This window comes from Drosophila eugracilis, unplaced genomic scaffold, assembly GCF_018153835.1.
Source record: "Drosophila eugracilis isolate 14026-0451.02 unplaced genomic scaffold, ASM1815383v1 contig_2147, whole genome shotgun sequence".
NCBI lineage: Eukaryota > Metazoa > Arthropoda > Insecta > Diptera > Drosophilidae > Drosophila > Drosophila eugracilis.
The window spans coordinates 992,991-1,011,877 of record NW_024573030.1 but is presented as its reverse complement, the minus strand read 5'-3'; the positions used below and the strand labels follow the sequence as shown (position 1 = coordinate 1,011,877).

At 38.3% G+C, this 18,887-nt stretch overlaps 2 protein-coding genes across 6 annotated transcripts in view; both read right to left on the bottom strand.

The window, feature by feature from the left end:
• Window positions 1–3,618: 3,618 nt before the first annotated feature.
• LOC108103545 (pyruvate dehydrogenase phosphatase regulatory subunit, mitochondrial) lies at window positions 3,619–8,834 on the bottom strand. Its single transcript, XM_017209073.2, has 6 exons — window positions 7,087–8,834; window positions 5,840–6,137; window positions 5,570–5,783; window positions 5,347–5,500; window positions 5,168–5,283; window positions 3,619–5,105 (listed from the first exon to the last, which is right to left on the bottom strand). Exons 1-6 carry the CDS (start codon window positions 8,633–8,635, stop codon window positions 4,623–4,625), a joined length of 2,814 nt encoding a protein of 937 aa, XP_017064562.1. The 5' UTR covers window positions 8,636–8,834; the 3' UTR covers window positions 3,619–4,622.
• A 2,742-nt stretch (window positions 8,835–11,576) lies between these two features.
• The window catches only part of LOC108103530 (1-phosphatidylinositol 4,5-bisphosphate phosphodiesterase), a 50,697-nt gene continuing 43,386 nt past the window's right edge, over window positions 11,577–18,887 (bottom strand). For all 5 annotated transcript variants that reach the window (XM_017209055.2, XM_017209056.2, XM_017209054.2 and 2 more), the window contains 6 exons: window positions 18,534–18,698; window positions 18,100–18,466; window positions 16,763–18,026; window positions 16,547–16,703; window positions 16,388–16,477; window positions 11,577–14,719 (listed from right to left, as the gene is read on the bottom strand). In XM_017209055.2, coding sequence (XP_017064544.2) covers window positions 14,651–14,719; window positions 16,388–16,477; window positions 16,547–16,703; window positions 16,763–18,026; window positions 18,100–18,466; window positions 18,534–18,698 — 2,112 coding nt within the window. In that variant the 3' untranslated portion in view covers window positions 11,577–14,650. The remainder of the gene's footprint in view (window positions 14,720–16,387; window positions 16,478–16,546; window positions 16,704–16,762; window positions 18,027–18,099; window positions 18,467–18,533; window positions 18,699–18,887) is intronic.

Genomic DNA, 18,887 nt, shown 5'->3' with positions numbered 1-18,887 from the left:
ATGCTATTTGCAACTCATTTAAAAGAAATTTAAAAGTAATCATAATCATTAAAGAAAAACAAATATTCTACTTACCATGGGAAGTTCCATTCTTCTTAGCCAATCGAACATCTTTTTGGGCTTTATCTGTGGGTAACTTCGAAGTTTAATCCCTGCCAAGCACATGGAGCTAAAAAAAAAGAATAAAAAATGTTTTAAAAACTTGAATAGCTTTGTAAAATAACTCCACATGCTACCAAAACTTAATAAGTGAGGTTATCACAAATATTCGCCTATTTTCAGCTGACTCCTCTTTCATCCGCAAAATAATCCCCTCCTGTGCTTTTCTCTTAACTTAACCCAGATCAGTTTTATAAATCTTATACAATCTCCAATTATCTTCAGCAAGAATTTAAGTGTTTTGCCTTTGCAAGCAATGCAATGTAAACAATAGGACACTGACCAATTCCCAGAATTCCATGTCCACCTCTAACTCAATTATGCGTTATGTTAACTTAAACTTTGGTATTGGCAACTCTCAAAAGCTGTGACTTCTACTGTTAACTATTTTTTGTTAAATATTTATTATTATTTTATTTTAAAAGCAATTTCCAATGCTACAATATTCCAAGGAGTTTTTATTTATCAGTTAAGTTGCTTTGATTTATAATCAAGTTACGAAAAATATTCAAATTTTTTGCATTTCTAATAAACATTTCATTTTGAAGGTAAAACCAGATTTTAGTTTTTATTTCTTAGAGTTTAGTTTCCATATAAAGTTTAAATTTTGTCTAAAGTTTTCATAGCAAAAATCATAAGGCATAAAGTCACTGTTTAATGTCTGGTATTTCGATTATAAGCTTTCAGGTAATCGATATATGATATGGCAGCCCTGAAGCGGTACTGTCCGTTAAAATACTAAATTCTACCAAAAAATTCCCTAAATCTCAGCTCTATTTCCGAGAATTCTTTCTTTTGCCGGTCAGACGTCAGGCACTTAAGTTCTCCTGAAAAGCTGACTAAAAATTGGAAGTTCTTAATAAAAAAGTAAGTAAGAAGTAAGTTAAAAAGAAGTAAGTTAACACAAAAAAGTGTAAGGAAATTAAAAAAGGATGTGCAACTGCGGTGAAAACTAAGAGTGGATAAAAACAAAACTAATATTTTTAAATTTTTACATTTTTGAATTCTGAGAAAAAGAAGTTTCTAGAAATAGAAGAAAAAAGCATTTCATGTTTCGGGAAATCTTCTTTCTTCATCTATTTCGAATTACAACAAAGCAACCTGCGAATGCGCAGAAATTACCAAAGAATCCAAAGGAAAATTCCTTAAAATCAGTCTGCGTTTCGGGAAAGTTTAAGTTTTCCTAGCGTTCAACCAAACACTTGCTAGGGTGCATTTTTAGAAGTTAGTTTTAGTTTGGAAAAAAAAGTTATGAAAATAAATGGAAATATAAATTTTGGTATTTCTCCAAGTTTTCCTAACCTATTTCGAAGAATATTCTCGAATTTTGAAGTAAAAACGTAGATTTTCCTGGAGAAAGCTTAAAAATTGCTTACGAAAACTGCAATACGGCAAAGTTTGCGTGCGTGCGCAGGCGCAACAACCACCAGAGTAGCAAGCATGAAATTCTGGAAAAGTAGTTCGCATTTCGGAAAAATTTAAGTTTTTCTAACCTATTTCTTACTCTTAAACATTTTGGATTCCATTTAAAGAAGTTTCTAGACTTGAAAGAGGCAGTAATATAGGGAAGTTGCAAAGTTTTCCTAACCTAACCTAACCTAAAACACCGGTAAAGCAGGTCCGCATATAGGGAAAATTTGAGTTTTCCTTTTTTTTTTGCAAAGCACGTGCTCTTAAATATTTCAGATTCCTTCATAAGAAGTTTCCAGAGTATAAAAAAGAAGCAATATAGGAGAGTTGCACAGTTTTCCTAACCTAAAAACTGGTAAAGCATGTCGCGTTTAGGGAAAATTGGAATTTTCCTAACCTATTTTATCAAAACGAAACGAAAAACTTCTCGGAGTAAAGGAAATCAATGGAGGGTGGGTACTGGTTTCCCTAACTTTTTTTGAACAAATACTTTCTATCCAAATTCGAAATATTAATTCATTGTAAGGAAAACAGATTTGATCACAAGTAGAAATAATAAATTGTAGAAAAGCTGTCCGCGTTTCGGAAAAATTGGAATTTACCTATTTCAACAAAGCCAGAAAGGAGAAGTTACTAGAAGTAAAGAACATCAATGAAGGAGAAAGGTTTTTCTAACCTCTTTCGACCAATATTTTATATCCAAATTCGCAATTTTAATTACTTTCTAGAAAAAACGTAAAATTGTAACTAAACTCGCGCTCGTGCGCATGGGCACGCGTTTGTTCCTGGTAATAATTTCGATTGATAATATTTGCCGAAATATTTCGTCCAGCATTATCTTTCCATATGAACATACATATAGCCAAAGTCTAATGTCCTCTTGCTTCCAGTTTCCAGACCACAAATTGAAATTGACCCTAGACACGCGGTCGGAGAATTGCGACGACGATGGCGACCGGGGACTGGAACTGGAAATCGAAATCAAAATCTGATTCGGAATCAGAATCTGAGTCCAAGACCACGTCGGTTTGGGGATATGGGATGCCATGGAGACGGGACATTTGTATGCAAATTCAGTGATTGCTCTCCGCAGAAACCACAGGCAAGACAGTAGGAGCGACCACACAATAAATGGGCATAAATTACACGACCCGAAGGAGGAGCCACCAGACAGTGAGTAGTTCTTCGGTATTGGAGGGACAAAGTGAGGGGGGAGGGAGTCTCAAAATTGATCATTGCTGGGATGTGGATGTGGCTATGGCTATGGCTATGGATGATGAAGAGCTGGCTAGCTGGATGGCTGGCGCCATTGGAGTGCGGCGTTGCCACTTGAATTTTTGATTTAACAAATGCTCATTTGTAAAACGGCCCGGCGAGCTTAGCAGCTCCTCATCCTCATCCTCGCAAAATTCAAATGGGCCACAGCCAGAGCAACAGCCAAGAAGGCAGGCCAACAAATCCAACAAATGGTCCGAAGCGAGGTCCCTCAAGTCTCTCAGATCAGAGCCAAACTTTTGCCCAACTGCCTGGCAACAATAATAATGTCACGTTTATCGTGTGCAGCTAATTACTAACAAAAAGATAGTTTGTAATCCTACACAACTGGGGGAATGGCGAATGGAGGCCGGAGAACGGAGAACTTGGCCAGAAGAGTTAGCCAAGCGTGGCCAAAAGTGCCTCCAGGACAAGTCAGAGGGGTGGGGTGGAGGGGGGGTGCTTTGAAACAACAACAGACACCGACCACCGGTAGCCTGTATTTTGTATTCTGTATTTTTGGGGAAGCAAACTTTGTGCTAGCAAAGCAAAGCAAAGCATAAGCCAAGCAGCAGCAGCAGCAGCCAGTCGTCGAAACTTGGCCAAAACATGTGCTGCAATCTTGGTACCAGAGTTTTCTGGGCATTAGCACACGCCTGCCTGACTGCCAGCCTGAATGTCTTGGCCAAAAACCAAAAGCCAAAAATCAAGCGAAAAACCAACACACCCCGAGCAACACGAACAGCTGCTAAACTTTTTGGCAGCTCACGGGTGGGGATCAACATCTTATAAAGCTTTTGTAAACAGTAAATGTATTTGTATAAATATAGTACAATATGATTTATAATATGGTGTAAGTTCTACACAATCTCACACCATCATATACAAAGTCAATCGTCTGGGTTAGTAGAAAAAAAAAACGTCAATCAAAACTTTTTGCAAAACTGCTCAAAAACATTTCATATTTATCGCTTATCTATGTAAATTTTCATTAATTTTGTTTTCCAACTATAGAGTTTGCCTTGTCTAAAGTAGAAGCAAAGCCAGCTTTGAGCAAATATTTTAACATTTTTTTTTCTTTTGTGCTGTTTTCTTTTTAACAATGTGCATACAATCCTTAATTATTCCAATATCACGGAAGATTCTTAGATATACACGGACATATAACCGCATTTATACACTATTTTTAATGTTTAATTGACACTTAACGTCTGATGATAGACGAACAAAACGGAAACTCAAGAGAGAACAAGATATAGATATAGAGCTTGGCTTTCTTGGGCTTTTTTACAAATAGTTTCGATGTTTACTTTGGTAACCAAATCATTTTACAAAACATTTTCTTCAATTTAAATAAAACCCAAACCACAGTAACCACGAATGCCCTTGTTAATCATATCAAATCTACTGACTGAGCATGCAAATAGCTGCCTTACTCGTAACAAACTTCCACCAAATCTACGGTTTCAGCATAAAATATACTTTTCCTGATTTGTTATGTTCATCATCAACACGAAATCGAGACTAAGTTTCTTAAGTTTTAAGGTCAAATGATTATTTCAAATGTTTCTTTTTGGGCTACAGGAAAAGTATATTTTATAGCAATTACTATTGAATTTTGGCAACCATTTACCTGGCTCATATTCCTCGATTCCTTAACGTACTAAACCGAATAATATCGCGCTTTGCTTTTGAGACTCTCGAGTTGAACTAGAAATGAACGAAGGGCCTCTTGCTTGGCCTGGCCAGATGGCGGATAATATATATTATTGGTCAGGAGCCCAGCTCCGCGACACTTCCTAAAGTCCGTGCCCGTCCGTTGGCGTTCCGGTGCCTTTGACCGTGGTGAAACCGCCGAACGATAACAGATCCGTCTCGTCCGGCTTGTCGCGCGTGGCGTGATAGGCTTCGCGTTCCCGATCCGGGAACTTGGTGGGTAGATTAGGTGAATGCAGATTGACCTTGGCCTCGAACCGCACGCCGGCCACCTCTACTTCATAGTGGCCGGACAATACGTATTCATTGGTCACCGCCAGCTCTCGTCCCTCGTCGTCGAAGTTGCGCACGAATCCGAGGCATACTTGCTTCTCGAACGTGTAACCATAGCCAGTGGTGGTGGTCATACCCACGTAAACTCCATCGCGGTAGATGGGTTCGCCGCCCCAGCACCACATATCCACCTCGTGGTCGTGGTCGTTCAGCAACAGCTGCACATACATTCGCTTAACGCCCTCCTCGCGCTGTTTGAGCAGTGCATTACGACCAATGAAGTCGATGGGTTTCTGTAAAGACATTATTCAACATTGCTTTTTGATCTTGCTAGATTGTTCATTCTATAACCCACATTCAACTTGACGCGCCAACTGCGTCCGCACTCCAGCGGCGTGGTAAAGGTGTCCAGATCCTGGCCCCAAAAGGCATAAAACTTTTCAATGCGCAGGGCTCGGGTGGCGTAGTAACCTAAAATGGTCAAAAGATACGATTGAAGAAAGAAAAAGAGTATTTCTGGTTTTTGCAACTCACCTGCATGCTGTATGTTGAACCTTTGGCCTGCCTGGTAAAGTCGAGAATACACATGCAGAGCATATTCGTTGGGGATATAGAGGACATAACCCAACTCACCCGTGTGGGTTATATTCAGCACTCTGATACCGTCGGCCAAGCCCACATCCAGTTCCTGGAAAAGATTTTGTCATTAGTATTAAGATATTAATAAAATAAAACTTCTTTTAGGAATAATACCCACCTTGTACGTAAAGAAGGGAAAGCTTTTGGGCGTGAGATCAGTGTCAGAAAGCTCTGAGAGCAGAATTCTCGAATAGGGTCCCAGGATGCAGATAGCTGTGTACATAGAGGTCACATCCGCAACATTCACCTTGGCCCTGAGGTGATCGGGCATATGTTTTCGTATCCAGCACATTGAACGGGTCTGCTGGATGGTGGGTGCAATCATCATGTAGCTGAAAGAATGTCAACTCATTAATCAAAGGAACAGAATGTTTAAGCAACTACTTACTGCCTCTCAGAGAGCCGAGCCAAGGAGCAATCGTTCTCGTAGCCACCATTGGGATTCTGCATGCCGGTGTGAATTATGGAGCCAACAGCCACGTCCACATCATTGGAGCAAAGGTATTGCAGCAGCTCAACTACCTCGTTGCCCTTTGACCAGAAGTCATACTTGGTAAAGGAGCTGTAGTCTGCGATGCCAATGCGTTCCCTGCATGCTCGATATTCGGAGGCCACGTGATCGAACCACGGCGGCTTGCCAAAGGTTCTGGTTTGCGCAATCCGGAAACGCGGCAACCCAAATTCATCTGTAATAGAGTATCAATACGAAGTAGGATTAGTAACCAACTTTAAGCGTTGTAATACAAATTCATTTATTTTTTCTATGATTTTGACAGTTAATTTGAGGTTTTGTTTTCAAATTATAAAGCTGAAAATTGACTTGTCGAAATCTTTAAAAAACAATTCATCATTTAGTGGACTACTGATTCCCTTTTCAAAAACTATACGAGACCTTTCAGTTTCGTTAACTAAACAATTCAAACTGGATAACTGAGTGTGTTAAATAATTCAATTATTCAGTTTGAATTTGGAAGTCGATGTAAACAAATCGAAGTACTAGTTGAATATTTTATAAGTGTCAGTGATTTGGTGTTAAAGAATATAATGTAGTGAGTTTGATAGGATAGTCTATGTTTTTGTTTGTTTTAAAATTACATACTTAGACTTTCGCTATCAAGTTTCCTACACATTGGAATACAATTTGCCATCCTGCTTAAACAAACCGTTTAGATGAGTATTAACACATTACCATCTTACATTTTGTGACTAACAAGTGCATTTTCAAACTCAAGTAACATTGATTTAATAAACCAAACCGTATTAGTTTAGTTTAAAGCCTTATACGGTTCGGCGCATTAAGTCAAAGTTTCTGCATATACATTAATTTTGTGGCGAGAATTTTAAAGCGCTACAATAATCTAATAGTTTAATGGACAAAACTGTGTCTTTGAATTCAGGTTGTCCTTCAAATTATTACATTATTTTAACGTATTTCTGAATGCTTTTGTCGCGTGTTCAAATCTGCAAGCTATAAACGGTTGTTTCAGTGGTTTAATAATCTAAATTTCAACAACTCTTTCATTATACCGTTGCTGAGGCTGGGATTATTAGACTTTTGTTAACAAAAAATCTTCACCAAAAGATTCCACAGTGCTTTATAATTTCCATTCCAAGCTATATCTACTTAAAACTCACCTTGTTTGTCCTGCTGATCGAAGTAATTGGGTCGTTCATAGCCCATCGACTGCCCAAAAACGGCGCCTGCCTCCTTGAGCTGCGGATAGATGGGTGACATGCGCAGATTCCGGCCGGTCTGGAACTCCTCAAATGGGTAATTGATCTCGAAGTGCTTGCCCGGTGCCTCCTTGCAGCGATCCCGCAGAAACTTTCGATTGTTATGTAACCCTAGAAATCGAGTGATATCTAGGATGTGCAGATCCAGAAAGGTAGAGCCCTTGGTTATCAAATCGGTAAGGACGCGTCCAATACCACCGGAAGCCGATACACCCATTGTCTTATTGCCTGCCGCCACATAGTAATTTTGTATTTCTGGGGCTTCGCCTAGGATCCATTTGCAATCTGGAGAGAAGACCTGCAAGGAGTTCGTGAGCCTATCCAACGTGGCGTCTCTAAAGGAAGGAACTCTTAGCAATAAAGCGTCCAGCAGCTCATGGAAGTGATCCCAGTCCGGCGGATGTTGGCGGGCTGTCTGCGACAGTGGTATTACACCATCCTCGTAGACCATCTTGGCCTCACGTTCGAAACCGCCGGCGAGAATGTGACCTTCACACTCTCGGAAGAAGATGCGTCCATCGAAGTCTCTGACGAAGGGCGTGTCCGGACTAAGTCCCTCAATGGGTTTCGTGTGCAGATAGTGATGTTCTACCGCCTTCAGTGGCACTTTCACCACCGGTTTGGACAAAGTACCCACCTCACGAGCCCAGAAGCCCGTGCAATTGACAAAGTAATCGCATTCCACATCGCCAGCTGTTGTCTCTACACTCCTCACCTTGCCGTGCTCGCTGTGGATCTTCTTAATGGCACAGTGCTCCACGATGCGGACTCCCAATCGCTGCGCCTCAGACATGTAGGCCTGGCAAACGAGTTGCGGGTCACAGACTCCGTCTTCGGGTATCCATAGGCCACCTTCAATTCCATCCAACGAGAGGAGTTCACAATGTTGGGCACATTGCTCTGGAGAAAGTATTTCGCAGCGCATGCCCCACGCCAAAGCCTGGGATTTCATGCGATTGAAAGCGGTCATACGATCCCAGCTGCGGGCGAGATTCAGACTACCAACTGGCCGCCATCCTGTGGGCAAACCACTCTCCGCCAATCGTTTGATCAGATCAATGGAGTACTCGGCCAGCTTGAGTTCCGTATAGCTGGGTTCAAAGCGCCCAGCCAATCCACAGGCCGTCCACGGTAGCTCGCCACTCACACGATCCTGTTCCACCAACAGTGTTTCACCGCCCCAGCCACTCAGTCCTAGGTGGTAGGCCACCGAGGCTCCAGTAATACCGCCGCCACATATAACCACTCGGGCTTTGGTTGGCAGTTGACCAGCCAACTCTTCACTAAGATCAGCTGCCTGTTGCGGTTGAAATTTCCTTTTCCGCAGTACCTGATCATCCGCCGGATCCACCTGGCCACTTACCAAACGCACTGCATCCGGACGGCCAGGTGAACACCGCCTGGGAAGCTTAGTAACTGCATTTCCCGAACGCTGCAGCACTTTCCACATCTTGTCCACCGGCCAAATCCACCATAAGCCACCGCAAACGTATACGTATGTATTTATATGTATCACAACCTCATGGAATTAACCTGATCCTCTGCAGGTCAACCGAATAGCTGAATAGTATATATAAATACTATATAGCGATTAGTAAATTGGTTCTTCGGCACAATAACAAAAAGTAAAGTGAATTAGGGATGAACAACTTTGTCGATTTTCAATCTTAGAGGTGGTTTACCATTAGCGAAAGTTATCGAACATCTAGCGGAGGCACAAACCAACATGCCGCCAAATTTGAATTGCATAAACTTGACTGGAAAATCAAAAGTTATTATATTATATATAATATCAAAATATAACTATTATATTTGCTAATTACAATCCATTCTTTTCAGAAAGTTGTTCATTTAACATTTAAAGAATAATTTAAAAAAAAGTGATGGTTTTATAGTGTTTTTTGGCCCACTGTTGAATTGTTTTTTTTTTAAGCAAAACATTTAGTAGTTGTCCAAAGATCAATATTCAATAATATCTGTTGTGGCAAGAATTCTTATAAATGACCTCAAAAACAAAGGAGTTACACTTAGCCAAACCATAAAAATGCCTAAAATAAATACTTTGACTATGGGAAACTAATTATAAAAAAAACGTAAAATATTTTTAGTAACAAAAAGATATCAAAACTAAAAAATGAATTATAATTGTTCGAAATCGTGATACGCTCAAAAACGCGATTTCTTTTAAACATCGATTTTAGGTAAAAAATATAAAAAGTGTGTGAAAAACAAAAATGGGAAGAAAATATTATTTTCCGCATTTAAATAATATTAATATATATAATATAAATTCACTGCAAATTATCAATGGAGTATCAGTAATGTAAAGAATGTTGTTAAAACCAAAACAATAAATAGTAAACCGATCGTGTTAGGGGAAATGCAGGAGGAAGATTGTATTTAATATATCTTAATCTCGTATTTTCCATGGCACGATGGTATTTAACTCTGCAGTCGAAGATCTAATCAGAATTGAGTGACATCTGTGCCAAAATGTATACGCTTAAAAGAGTGAAACAAAAATATTAATTCACGTTCTGCACAGCGAATTATCAATAGAGAGTTTTAATCATCTATTGGCAATACAATGTGACGAATGTGTTAATAATAACGGCAATAAATGAAGAATTAAAGTCATAAATCAATCGTGATTTGGGAGGTGCTAGCGAAAGATTGTATTTAATATATCTTCACCTGGTGCTTCCCAAAGCATGATGGTATTTTAGCTCTGCAGTGGAATGTTATAATAAAATAAAAAGTTCAAAGAATTCCCAATGCAAAGAATTTAAACGCGCGAAGTTATGCGATTACTATAGGACTACTAAGTAAAAAAGTGATAATAGATGGAAAACCAAAATGCAACCAAATTATTAATTTACGCACTTTACAGCGAATTATCAATAGGGTGTTTTTATCTTCTATTGGTAGTACAATGTAAAGAAGGTATTAATATTTTCGGCAATAAAAATGAATAAGTAAAGTCATAAATCGATCGTGATTTGGGAATTGCAAGCTACAAGATTGTATTTAATATATCTTTATCTTGGACTTTCCAAAGCACGATGGTATTTTAGCTCTGCAGTGGAATATGAAAATAAAATCTAAAATTCGAACAATTCCGAATGCATAGAATTTAAACATGCTAGATACTAAGATTACTATAGGACTTTGGATAACATCTGTGCTAAATTATATACTAAGTGAAAAAAGTGATGGAAAACTAAAATGCGAAGAAAATATGAAGAATGAAGAATGTGTTAATAATTTCGGGAACAAGTGAAATCATGAGGTTAGAATAAATCCATCGTGATTTGGGAGATGCAAGCGAAAGATAGATAGCACTTAATATATCTTTATCTTGGACTTCCCAAAGCATGATTGGTATTTAACTCTGCAGTCGAACATCTAATCAAAGTTGGGGTGACATAAGTGAAAAACAAAATTATTAATTTACGTAGAGAGTAGAGTTTCACTCATCTATTGACAATACATTGTGAAAAATGTTAATGTTAATAATTTCTGCAATAAATGAAGAATTGAAATCACGAGTGAATAATAAATCGATCGTGATTTGGGAGATGCAAGCGGAAGATTGTATTATTGTACTTCCCAAGGCACGATGGTTTATTAACTCTGCAGCCGAATATCAAAATGAAATTATAAAATTTAAACACAGAAGAGCTTTTCATTTGAAGATTTATTTCCAATAACCACCAAAACACCCAGTAACTTCTTAGTTCTTATATCATTTTGTTTTTGTTTTTGGTTTTCTTTTCTTTTTTTTTTTTTTTACAATTTTCTGATGCAACCCAAAGAATTTTCGTATTGAGTTGTATTTCTTTTTTTTTTTAAGTTTATGCTTATGCTTCTCTGCTCGTCGTTTCTTACAAAATCAACAAACACATTCAGACCGAAATCATAGAGCAATCGATAATTCAAATCCAAATCTAAATCCAAATCCAATCTAATCATATATGTATGTATATATTGGATATATAATGCATAGTGTGTGAGGCTGTTCTAACATTTATGTTTTGTTTTTTATTTTTGTTTTTCATTTGGTATCGTTTCTGGCGAAAGTTCGCTATATCTTAACACTTTGTAGGATTTTTAGGATCCATTTACAGCTAAACTAATTCATTTTTTACAGGGGCCGAATTCTCAGATTCAAATATATATATATAGAGCACATCTTTCGGGGACTCGGAGTTTGTGTGATATGAGGCTGAAACATATATACCATAAATTAATTGCCCTTTTAGTGGGAGCACAACGCACTGTTGCCGGCCACAAATAATGGCCAGCAAAAACAATGTTAAAAGTTAGGGGAAAAACCATAAAAGAGGAAAAATAAGATTAAAGGCAAATCAATGGAAAATCAATCTCTAGAGTCGCTTTGGAATTGAATTTATTGCAATCGGCGAATAATCATAATAAGGATAATAATGGTAATAATAATAGTTTAATATATAGTTTATAGTATATAATCATAAGTTCATACGCAGCATTTATTAATATAAGTTAATTTCATCGATCATCATCTCATCGCGCGCGACTTCTTTTAAACTATTGATATAACATTATGTTCTCTCGTAATCATATTTATACAGAAGTCAAGTCGCTTTTGTTCATCTAACAAAAACATAATCAATAAATACGTAGATAGTAGATACAATTACGAGTTAACTTTCTCTCTCTTTCTCTGGCTATCGCTATTCATAATCATAATCTGGGGTTTTGCTCTCACAGAATTTTATAAACTAGATCAATGTGGCCCCAAGTGTGTGGGTTACTACATCATCATCATCATCATCCTCGTCGTCGTCGTCCTGCATATCCTGTAACAGTTTCTTTCTAGCGCTACAACTTATAAAGATTAAAAAAAAAAACAGACACAAAAAACAGACAAACAATAAAAAAAAAAACAAAAAAAATTGACACATTTTTTTCTTTCTCTAAGTTTAGACAATCATCCAAGCAATTGGCGGGGTAAAACATTTATCTAAATTGACCTCTCGTGTAATGCTGTATTCTGAAGTGTTCTAAAATTAAATAACACTGCACTTTAAGAGCCCTCTATTGGCTACAAAAAGTACCCTAATTCGATGGGGGTTTCGAAAAAGCTAAAAACAGGTTTTAAAAAGCAACAAATGCTAGAGGACCTCTCTAAAAGGAAATACACCTAAAATCTCCAGTTCTTGAAGTTTGTACCCGCGCCAATATTATATCTGGGTGTGCCGGAATTAAGGGCTTTCTTTTTTTTGACTAAGAGGCTAGGCCTCTATCTAATGTATACATTATACATGCGAGTAAATAAATTAGTTGTGATTTCTATTTAGACGATGATGGTTCATCATTTTCTTCCTCATTTTCTTTTCATTTTTTTTTTTTTGGTTAACATTGGGATTGGCACATTATATTACATATCATACAAAGCTTCGCATTCGTTTGTTTTTCTTCTTCATTTTAACATCAACTCGTGCCCTTAGAAAAAAAAAAAAAAACAATACAATAAAATACAAAACAGTGTTGGTTAAGGCGAAAGTATTTGGGGTTTAAAAATAGTTGGGATTTGGTTTTCTTCGCTTTCGTGTAATAAAATGTAACCGGCTTATCACATTCATAAAACTTGATCAATTCTCTAAATACATAGTCGTTAGGCATAGGTTAAATATAGTACATCGTTTAGTACAGTTACCTTGTATGAGTTAACTAAATGTTTTCGTTTTGTTAATAGCACAGTGTAAACGCTTTTTTTCTCCATCTTCTTCGATCTTTAGGGCACATATTCAAGTTTAAATTCAATTCAAAATACAAAGTTAAATTAAGTTTGATGGAGGTTTTTCTCTTTTACTTTTCTTTTTTCCTTCTTCTTAATTTCATTTAATTTTCTAGATTTTTGGTTTTTCATTGTTTTAATTTTTTTTTTTTAAATTTTCTTTTCTTGGTATTTTTTTTTTTTTTTGGTATTTTTGCAACAACTACAATACATGCAAACAGCAATTTTTTGAGTGCAACATAAACGGTCTTGACAATTCGAACAGAAACTATCTTAAGTTCTTGCTTGCTTCTCTTACACTTTGGTATAATATTCACTAGATCTATTTATGTTTGTGTTTCTTATTTCTTTCGGTGTATATATGTATGTATATATATTTATTTTTTTTTGGCTACTTTTTCTGGTAATAAAAATTGCAAAATCTCCATCTCATTTTGGTTTGTTTTTGTTTTTAAATTGGAAATTAGCTTTTGGAACTTATACAGAGCGGATTGAAAAATTCACATTCAAGTTCAAGTTTTCGTATTTTCAGCCCAAAAATAACTATTATTATTTGTTGTGTGTGTGTTTGTGTGTGTAAATATAACTGCCGGTAGGGGTGTTTCATTGTTTGAATTACACATTTAATACTTAGTTTTTATAACATTTATCATTTATAAACTATTTGCTTTTCGTTTATGACTCTGTGTATGCGGTTTTGGGTTTCTTTCTCTTTTTGAATATTCTTCGAGCAGTTAAGGGTTTTCCCTTGGGTAAGGCAAAATAAATGCTTTTAAAAATAAAAAACATTCTCAATCTTCTATCCTATATATCCCGAGATATATATATATAGATCTGTCTGTGTGGTTAATTGTGGGCTCCTTGGATTGCTTAACTTGGTTAATGGTTTACTGGCTTACTGGTTAGTTAATTGGCTAAGCTATTAGGTGGAGAATCGGAAACTCATGTAAGTCGTTCACTTGAAACGTACGATTATTTGGGGGGTGGGAGTGGAGGTTGGACAGAGGGATGTTCTTGGAGTGGTGTTATGTATACATTTATGATTGTGTGTACAGTGCCTTTCACCGCCTTATGGCCCTGAAACACACTGTATTTTATATATATATATATATATATATATATATATGGTCTAAACTTATCGGTGTACCGTTGTTATTGTGTTGTTAGCACAAAATACCTTTCAAGATTTTTGGTGTTCATATTTTTTTTTTTTTCTTAGGTTTTTTTTCTTTCTTGGTTTTTCAAAATAAATTACAATGGATTCGAGAGGGGAAAGTCCCCGTAAAATACACACCTTAATGTGTGGCTTTTCTTCTAGTTTTCTTCTTCATCAGAATTCTTAAATAAATATAAAGCACAAAGTGTTGACTTTCCAGTTTTTTGAATTCTAGTTGATAAGTTAATATAGGCTTGGCTTATGCTTCATGCATAAAACATATTATAAATATTTCCGTTTTAAGTAAAGTTAATACCTTCAAGATGTTTGGGCGATGGTGTGTGTGTGTGTGTTTTGGAGTGATGAGTGTGTAAATACAGTTTATAAAGAAGTATATATGTTAGCATCTTCATCTTGATCAGCATTTCTTTTTTAATGTTTTCTCCTAGTTTTTAGTTTTAGTTTTAGTTAAACTTTTTTTAATTTGGTATCGCGGTGCTCTTCCTCTTTCGACCTTTGACCTGGGAGTCTTAGGCATAAAACTCCGTCTTTCCTTGCGTCTTATAGGCCTCCTCCTCGATTTTGTACATGTCCATAAGCTGGTTTTTTGTTTGTTTGTTTTTTTTTTTTTTTGTTTTTTAGATTTTTGAAGCGGCAGTTGGAATTTTGGAGATGACAGACGGCAGCGTGTGAAACAGCAAATACAAAACATTTCGCAAAAGTAAACAAATTGTGTGATTTTTTTGTTGTTGTTTTTGTTTTTGTGGTTTAAATGGCACAGAAAGAGACAGAGCATGGGTATGTGTAGGTGTGGTGGAAAAAGATAGGAATAGAGAGAGAGAGAGAGAGAGAAAGAAAGAGCAAGAGAAAATATAGAATTTCGTATTAGTTTTTCTTGGTTATTAATTTTTTTTTTTTGGCATTTATGTTCTAGGGCGACACAGCAAACGATAAATGACAAGGCGTTAGGGGGGCGGTGGCAGGTTGGGTTATTATAGACAGAGACAGGTTTAGAGAGTGAAACAGAGAGGGAGAGAGAGAGAGAGATATATATATATATGTATATCCATAAAGTAGTTCGATAGTAGAGCTGCGAGCTTGGGTAGTAGGGAGTAATCGGGATACAAGCCAAGATTTTAGAATATAACATATTATATTTCTATATATCTATATAGATTGAAAAGTGGACAGTTTGAGGGAGAGGCTTAAAGAATAAACTGAGTTCGACACAAAGCACACAAAAAGTCTGTAAGTAAGCACATAAAAGCATTTGTAGGAAAGGAACATGTTAAGCCAACTGTGGATTCAAATGAAAATCAATGTGGAAACTATTCCAAATGGAATGTATTTCTCCATAAATAAGATTCAAAAAATGCTTGTGGCTATAGGAAATCATATAAACAAGGAACTATCCCAAAGAGATTGCCATGTAATGGGATCTTATAGTGATGTTTATAAAAGTAACTGAAGAAATTTCTCTTCTAAAATCATGAAAACTACATTTTAATGAGTTAAAATCCATTTCGTTGATAAATTGCACATTTTTTTTTACACAACCTCTTAACAAAATTATAAACTATTTAAAAGCCAAAGGAAATAGTTCAACTTAAAGACATTCCAAATTAAAATTCATAAAGAAAAGCGCAAAGCAAAACGAAGGAGCCACTTCAAACCAAAATGCGTTCCTCTAGGAGATCGCCAAAAACAGTGCTCGAAAACGATGGAAACTATTGGGGAAACCAGGACAAATGTAGAGCACGCACACGATGGTTTAAACAAAAATGAACATGTACCGATAAATATATATATATATAATACATATATAGGAAATAGTAGATAATTACATCTTAGCAGTTAGTGTGAAAGATTAGCAGCTACTGACTGATCGATTACTTTTTTCAGGTTAGTACGGATGGGTTCGGTTAGGTTGGGTTTTTGTTCGTGATCGGTTATTGTTTATCGTTTATCGGAAGATGCATCCCCAGGCGATACTCTCTCTCTCTCTCACACATATTCTCTCTCTTTTTTTTGATGAACAAGAAGGGTTTACAGCAACTACGATCGTATCTGGGATGCACATCCTCACTTTGGTTTAAGTTTGGTTTTTTTTTTTTGACGTATCATTTTACGTTTCAGTTATCGGTTGTATTAGTTATATCGTTTATCGTTTACGGTTTATCGCTCTCTAGCTATACAGGTGTGGTTGTCTAAAGTACAGTCTCAATACTGGTTATAGTGTCGGTCTGCGGCCGAGTTTCGTTCAGTACCTTTTGCACATCAGTACTGAATTCCTCGACCTGCTTCGAATGCGCCAGTTTCAGTTTCTCCATTGCGCGGCCCTGCTTAACGCCGATTTGCTGTGAACGAAAAAGAGATATATATTTATTACATTCTTTTTTTTGGATAATAAAAAATACAGAGCCAACCTTCTTCTCCTCCATGAAACGCTTAACATTGTTCTGACGCTTCTCGCGCAGACGACGATCCTTCTCGTTCTTGGTCTTCAGCGTTTTGTCGTTTTGGACCTCCTTGGCCGTGTCGGCCGACATCTTTGCCTGCTTGGCATTCAGATCCTTGATGTCTCTGCATTGGAAAAGAAAATAAATTTGATTAGAAAATGTGAAGTTAGATTAGTATCTCACCTGGCATGTCGATCCTCCAGCTGCTTGATCTGCGCCGCCTGTACGGTCAACATTAGCGCCTTCATGGCATCCTGCGAGTCCTGGACATGTTGTCGCAGCATATCCCACTCCTCCTTGCGATGGCGGGCGATCATATCGGTCCACTGTTTGGTCTGGTCATTGATCGAATTCTTGATGTTAGCATCGTTGCGAATGTCATCTTTGCTCTTGCCCTTGATCAACTTGTCGATGGCCGCATTCTGGGTCTTTTGCACCGACGTGCGCTCCTTGGCATGCTTTTTACGGAGCGTATCGAGTTCCTTGATCTGCTTCTTGCCCACCTTCTGGAAGCCCTTCTCCTGGCGCAACGACTCCAGCGTGACAGGCTCAAAGACAAGTGGTGGCTCTTTTTCTCCCTCCTCCTTCGCCTTGCCAGCATCACGAGCGGCACCGCCGCTCTGCTCTTCGATGCCCAGTGCCTTCATTTGCTCATTTTGCTGCTTGGCGGCTCCGGCAAATCCTCGCGGATCCGACAACATGGCCATGAAATCCTCAAAGCCATCAGGTACATAGATCTTTAGCTCGATATTCACAAACAACATGGGCAACGACATTGGGAAGTTGGCCTCCGTGCGCAGGGATACGTGACGATAGCCAGCCTGCAGGCCATCCAGCGGCAAAATTCGCTGTCCCAGGATCTTTCCGCTCTCCTCATAAACGCCGAATCTCAGCACAGCCAAGTCGGGCAGCACCACTTTGCGGAACACAAAGGGATCCTCATTGTAAACCGGATTTAGACCATTGTTGGCCACCAAACGGGTACGGAACTCTTTCTTCACCGTGTCCGATGGCAATCCAAACATGTCCACCTCCACATAGGTGCCAACTTTCTTATCGGACAAGAATTGACCGGCTATAACCTTAACGGAACACTGAGCCGCAATCACACCATCCACCGGCGCATCGGCAAATGGATCGAAATCCTTGTCGGCACGACGCATAAAATCGGGTTTCAGTAAATAACCACAGCCACCGTTATACTCGAACTTGCCCTGGTTAAGTTGCATGGGCAGATCAGAGCTCTGGAAGTTAAGGGAGACCATCTGACAGCCGGCATTCCAGAATACCTGCGGCATGTAGTTCGAGGAGTCCGCCCTGGTGCCCTTGGGATAGATTCGCGACATCTGACGCTTGTTGTAATTGACAAAGTCGATGGAGCTCTGCTTCAAATAGTTCATGCCCGCCGATTCCGCAAACGAGGACATGTTATGGGCAATGTTCTTTTCTATGGTTGTAGTAAAAAAAAAAAAATAAAATTTGTTAATAAAAAAATCGAAAAATATGTCAAAGTCACTTACCAATTGCCTTGTCGAAGCCCTGGAACTTGATGGGCTGCGCGTAATTGACCATGGATGAGAGCCACGGATGCACATTGGTGGTGGAGCCACTATAGTTGGCGGCAGCTGCCTCAGCTTCCGCTCCACCACCGCCTTCGGCGGCACCTTCAGCGGCGGCAGCTGCTTCCGGGGCAGGAGCTGGTGCGGCAGCAGCCTCTGGCGGTTTGCCTGCACTGGCATCCTCCTCCGGATCATCATCTGTCTTCAGCTCGCCTTTCAGCCATAATTCCAGTTCGACCTTTTCCACTTCCGGTTTCATTCGCTTATTCTTAATGAGAATCTTTCGCTTTAGCTTGCAGGGCGGCGGCAGCGGTAGTCCCGGATCCAGCTATAAGTATATGAAAATGGGAATCAAAGATTGGATTGGAAATTAAGAAACGGTAATAATAACTTACCGGGTGATCTGAAAGCGGCTCCTTTAGCAACAGATCGCCAAAGAAGTCATCACAGTATTTGGCCAACTTGTATTGCTGGGCACGGTTGCAGTGGTTCTCGAAGGACAGGATGACTGGGTACTCTGACGACACGAAGGCGCAGTCCGCAATCGCCTGGATGCAGTCCTGCAAAATGTATTTAAATTGAATTTTATTAGAATTTTCCAGCAATTTTACAACACAGCATAGTTTGGAATTTTACAACAAAGAATAGTTTGGAATGAATCTGAAAAACAAATTCATGACCGGAAAAGCCATAACTGGTGAAAAGTTTAAACTTATTAATATGGTTTTCCAACCTTTTTGCAAAACTAA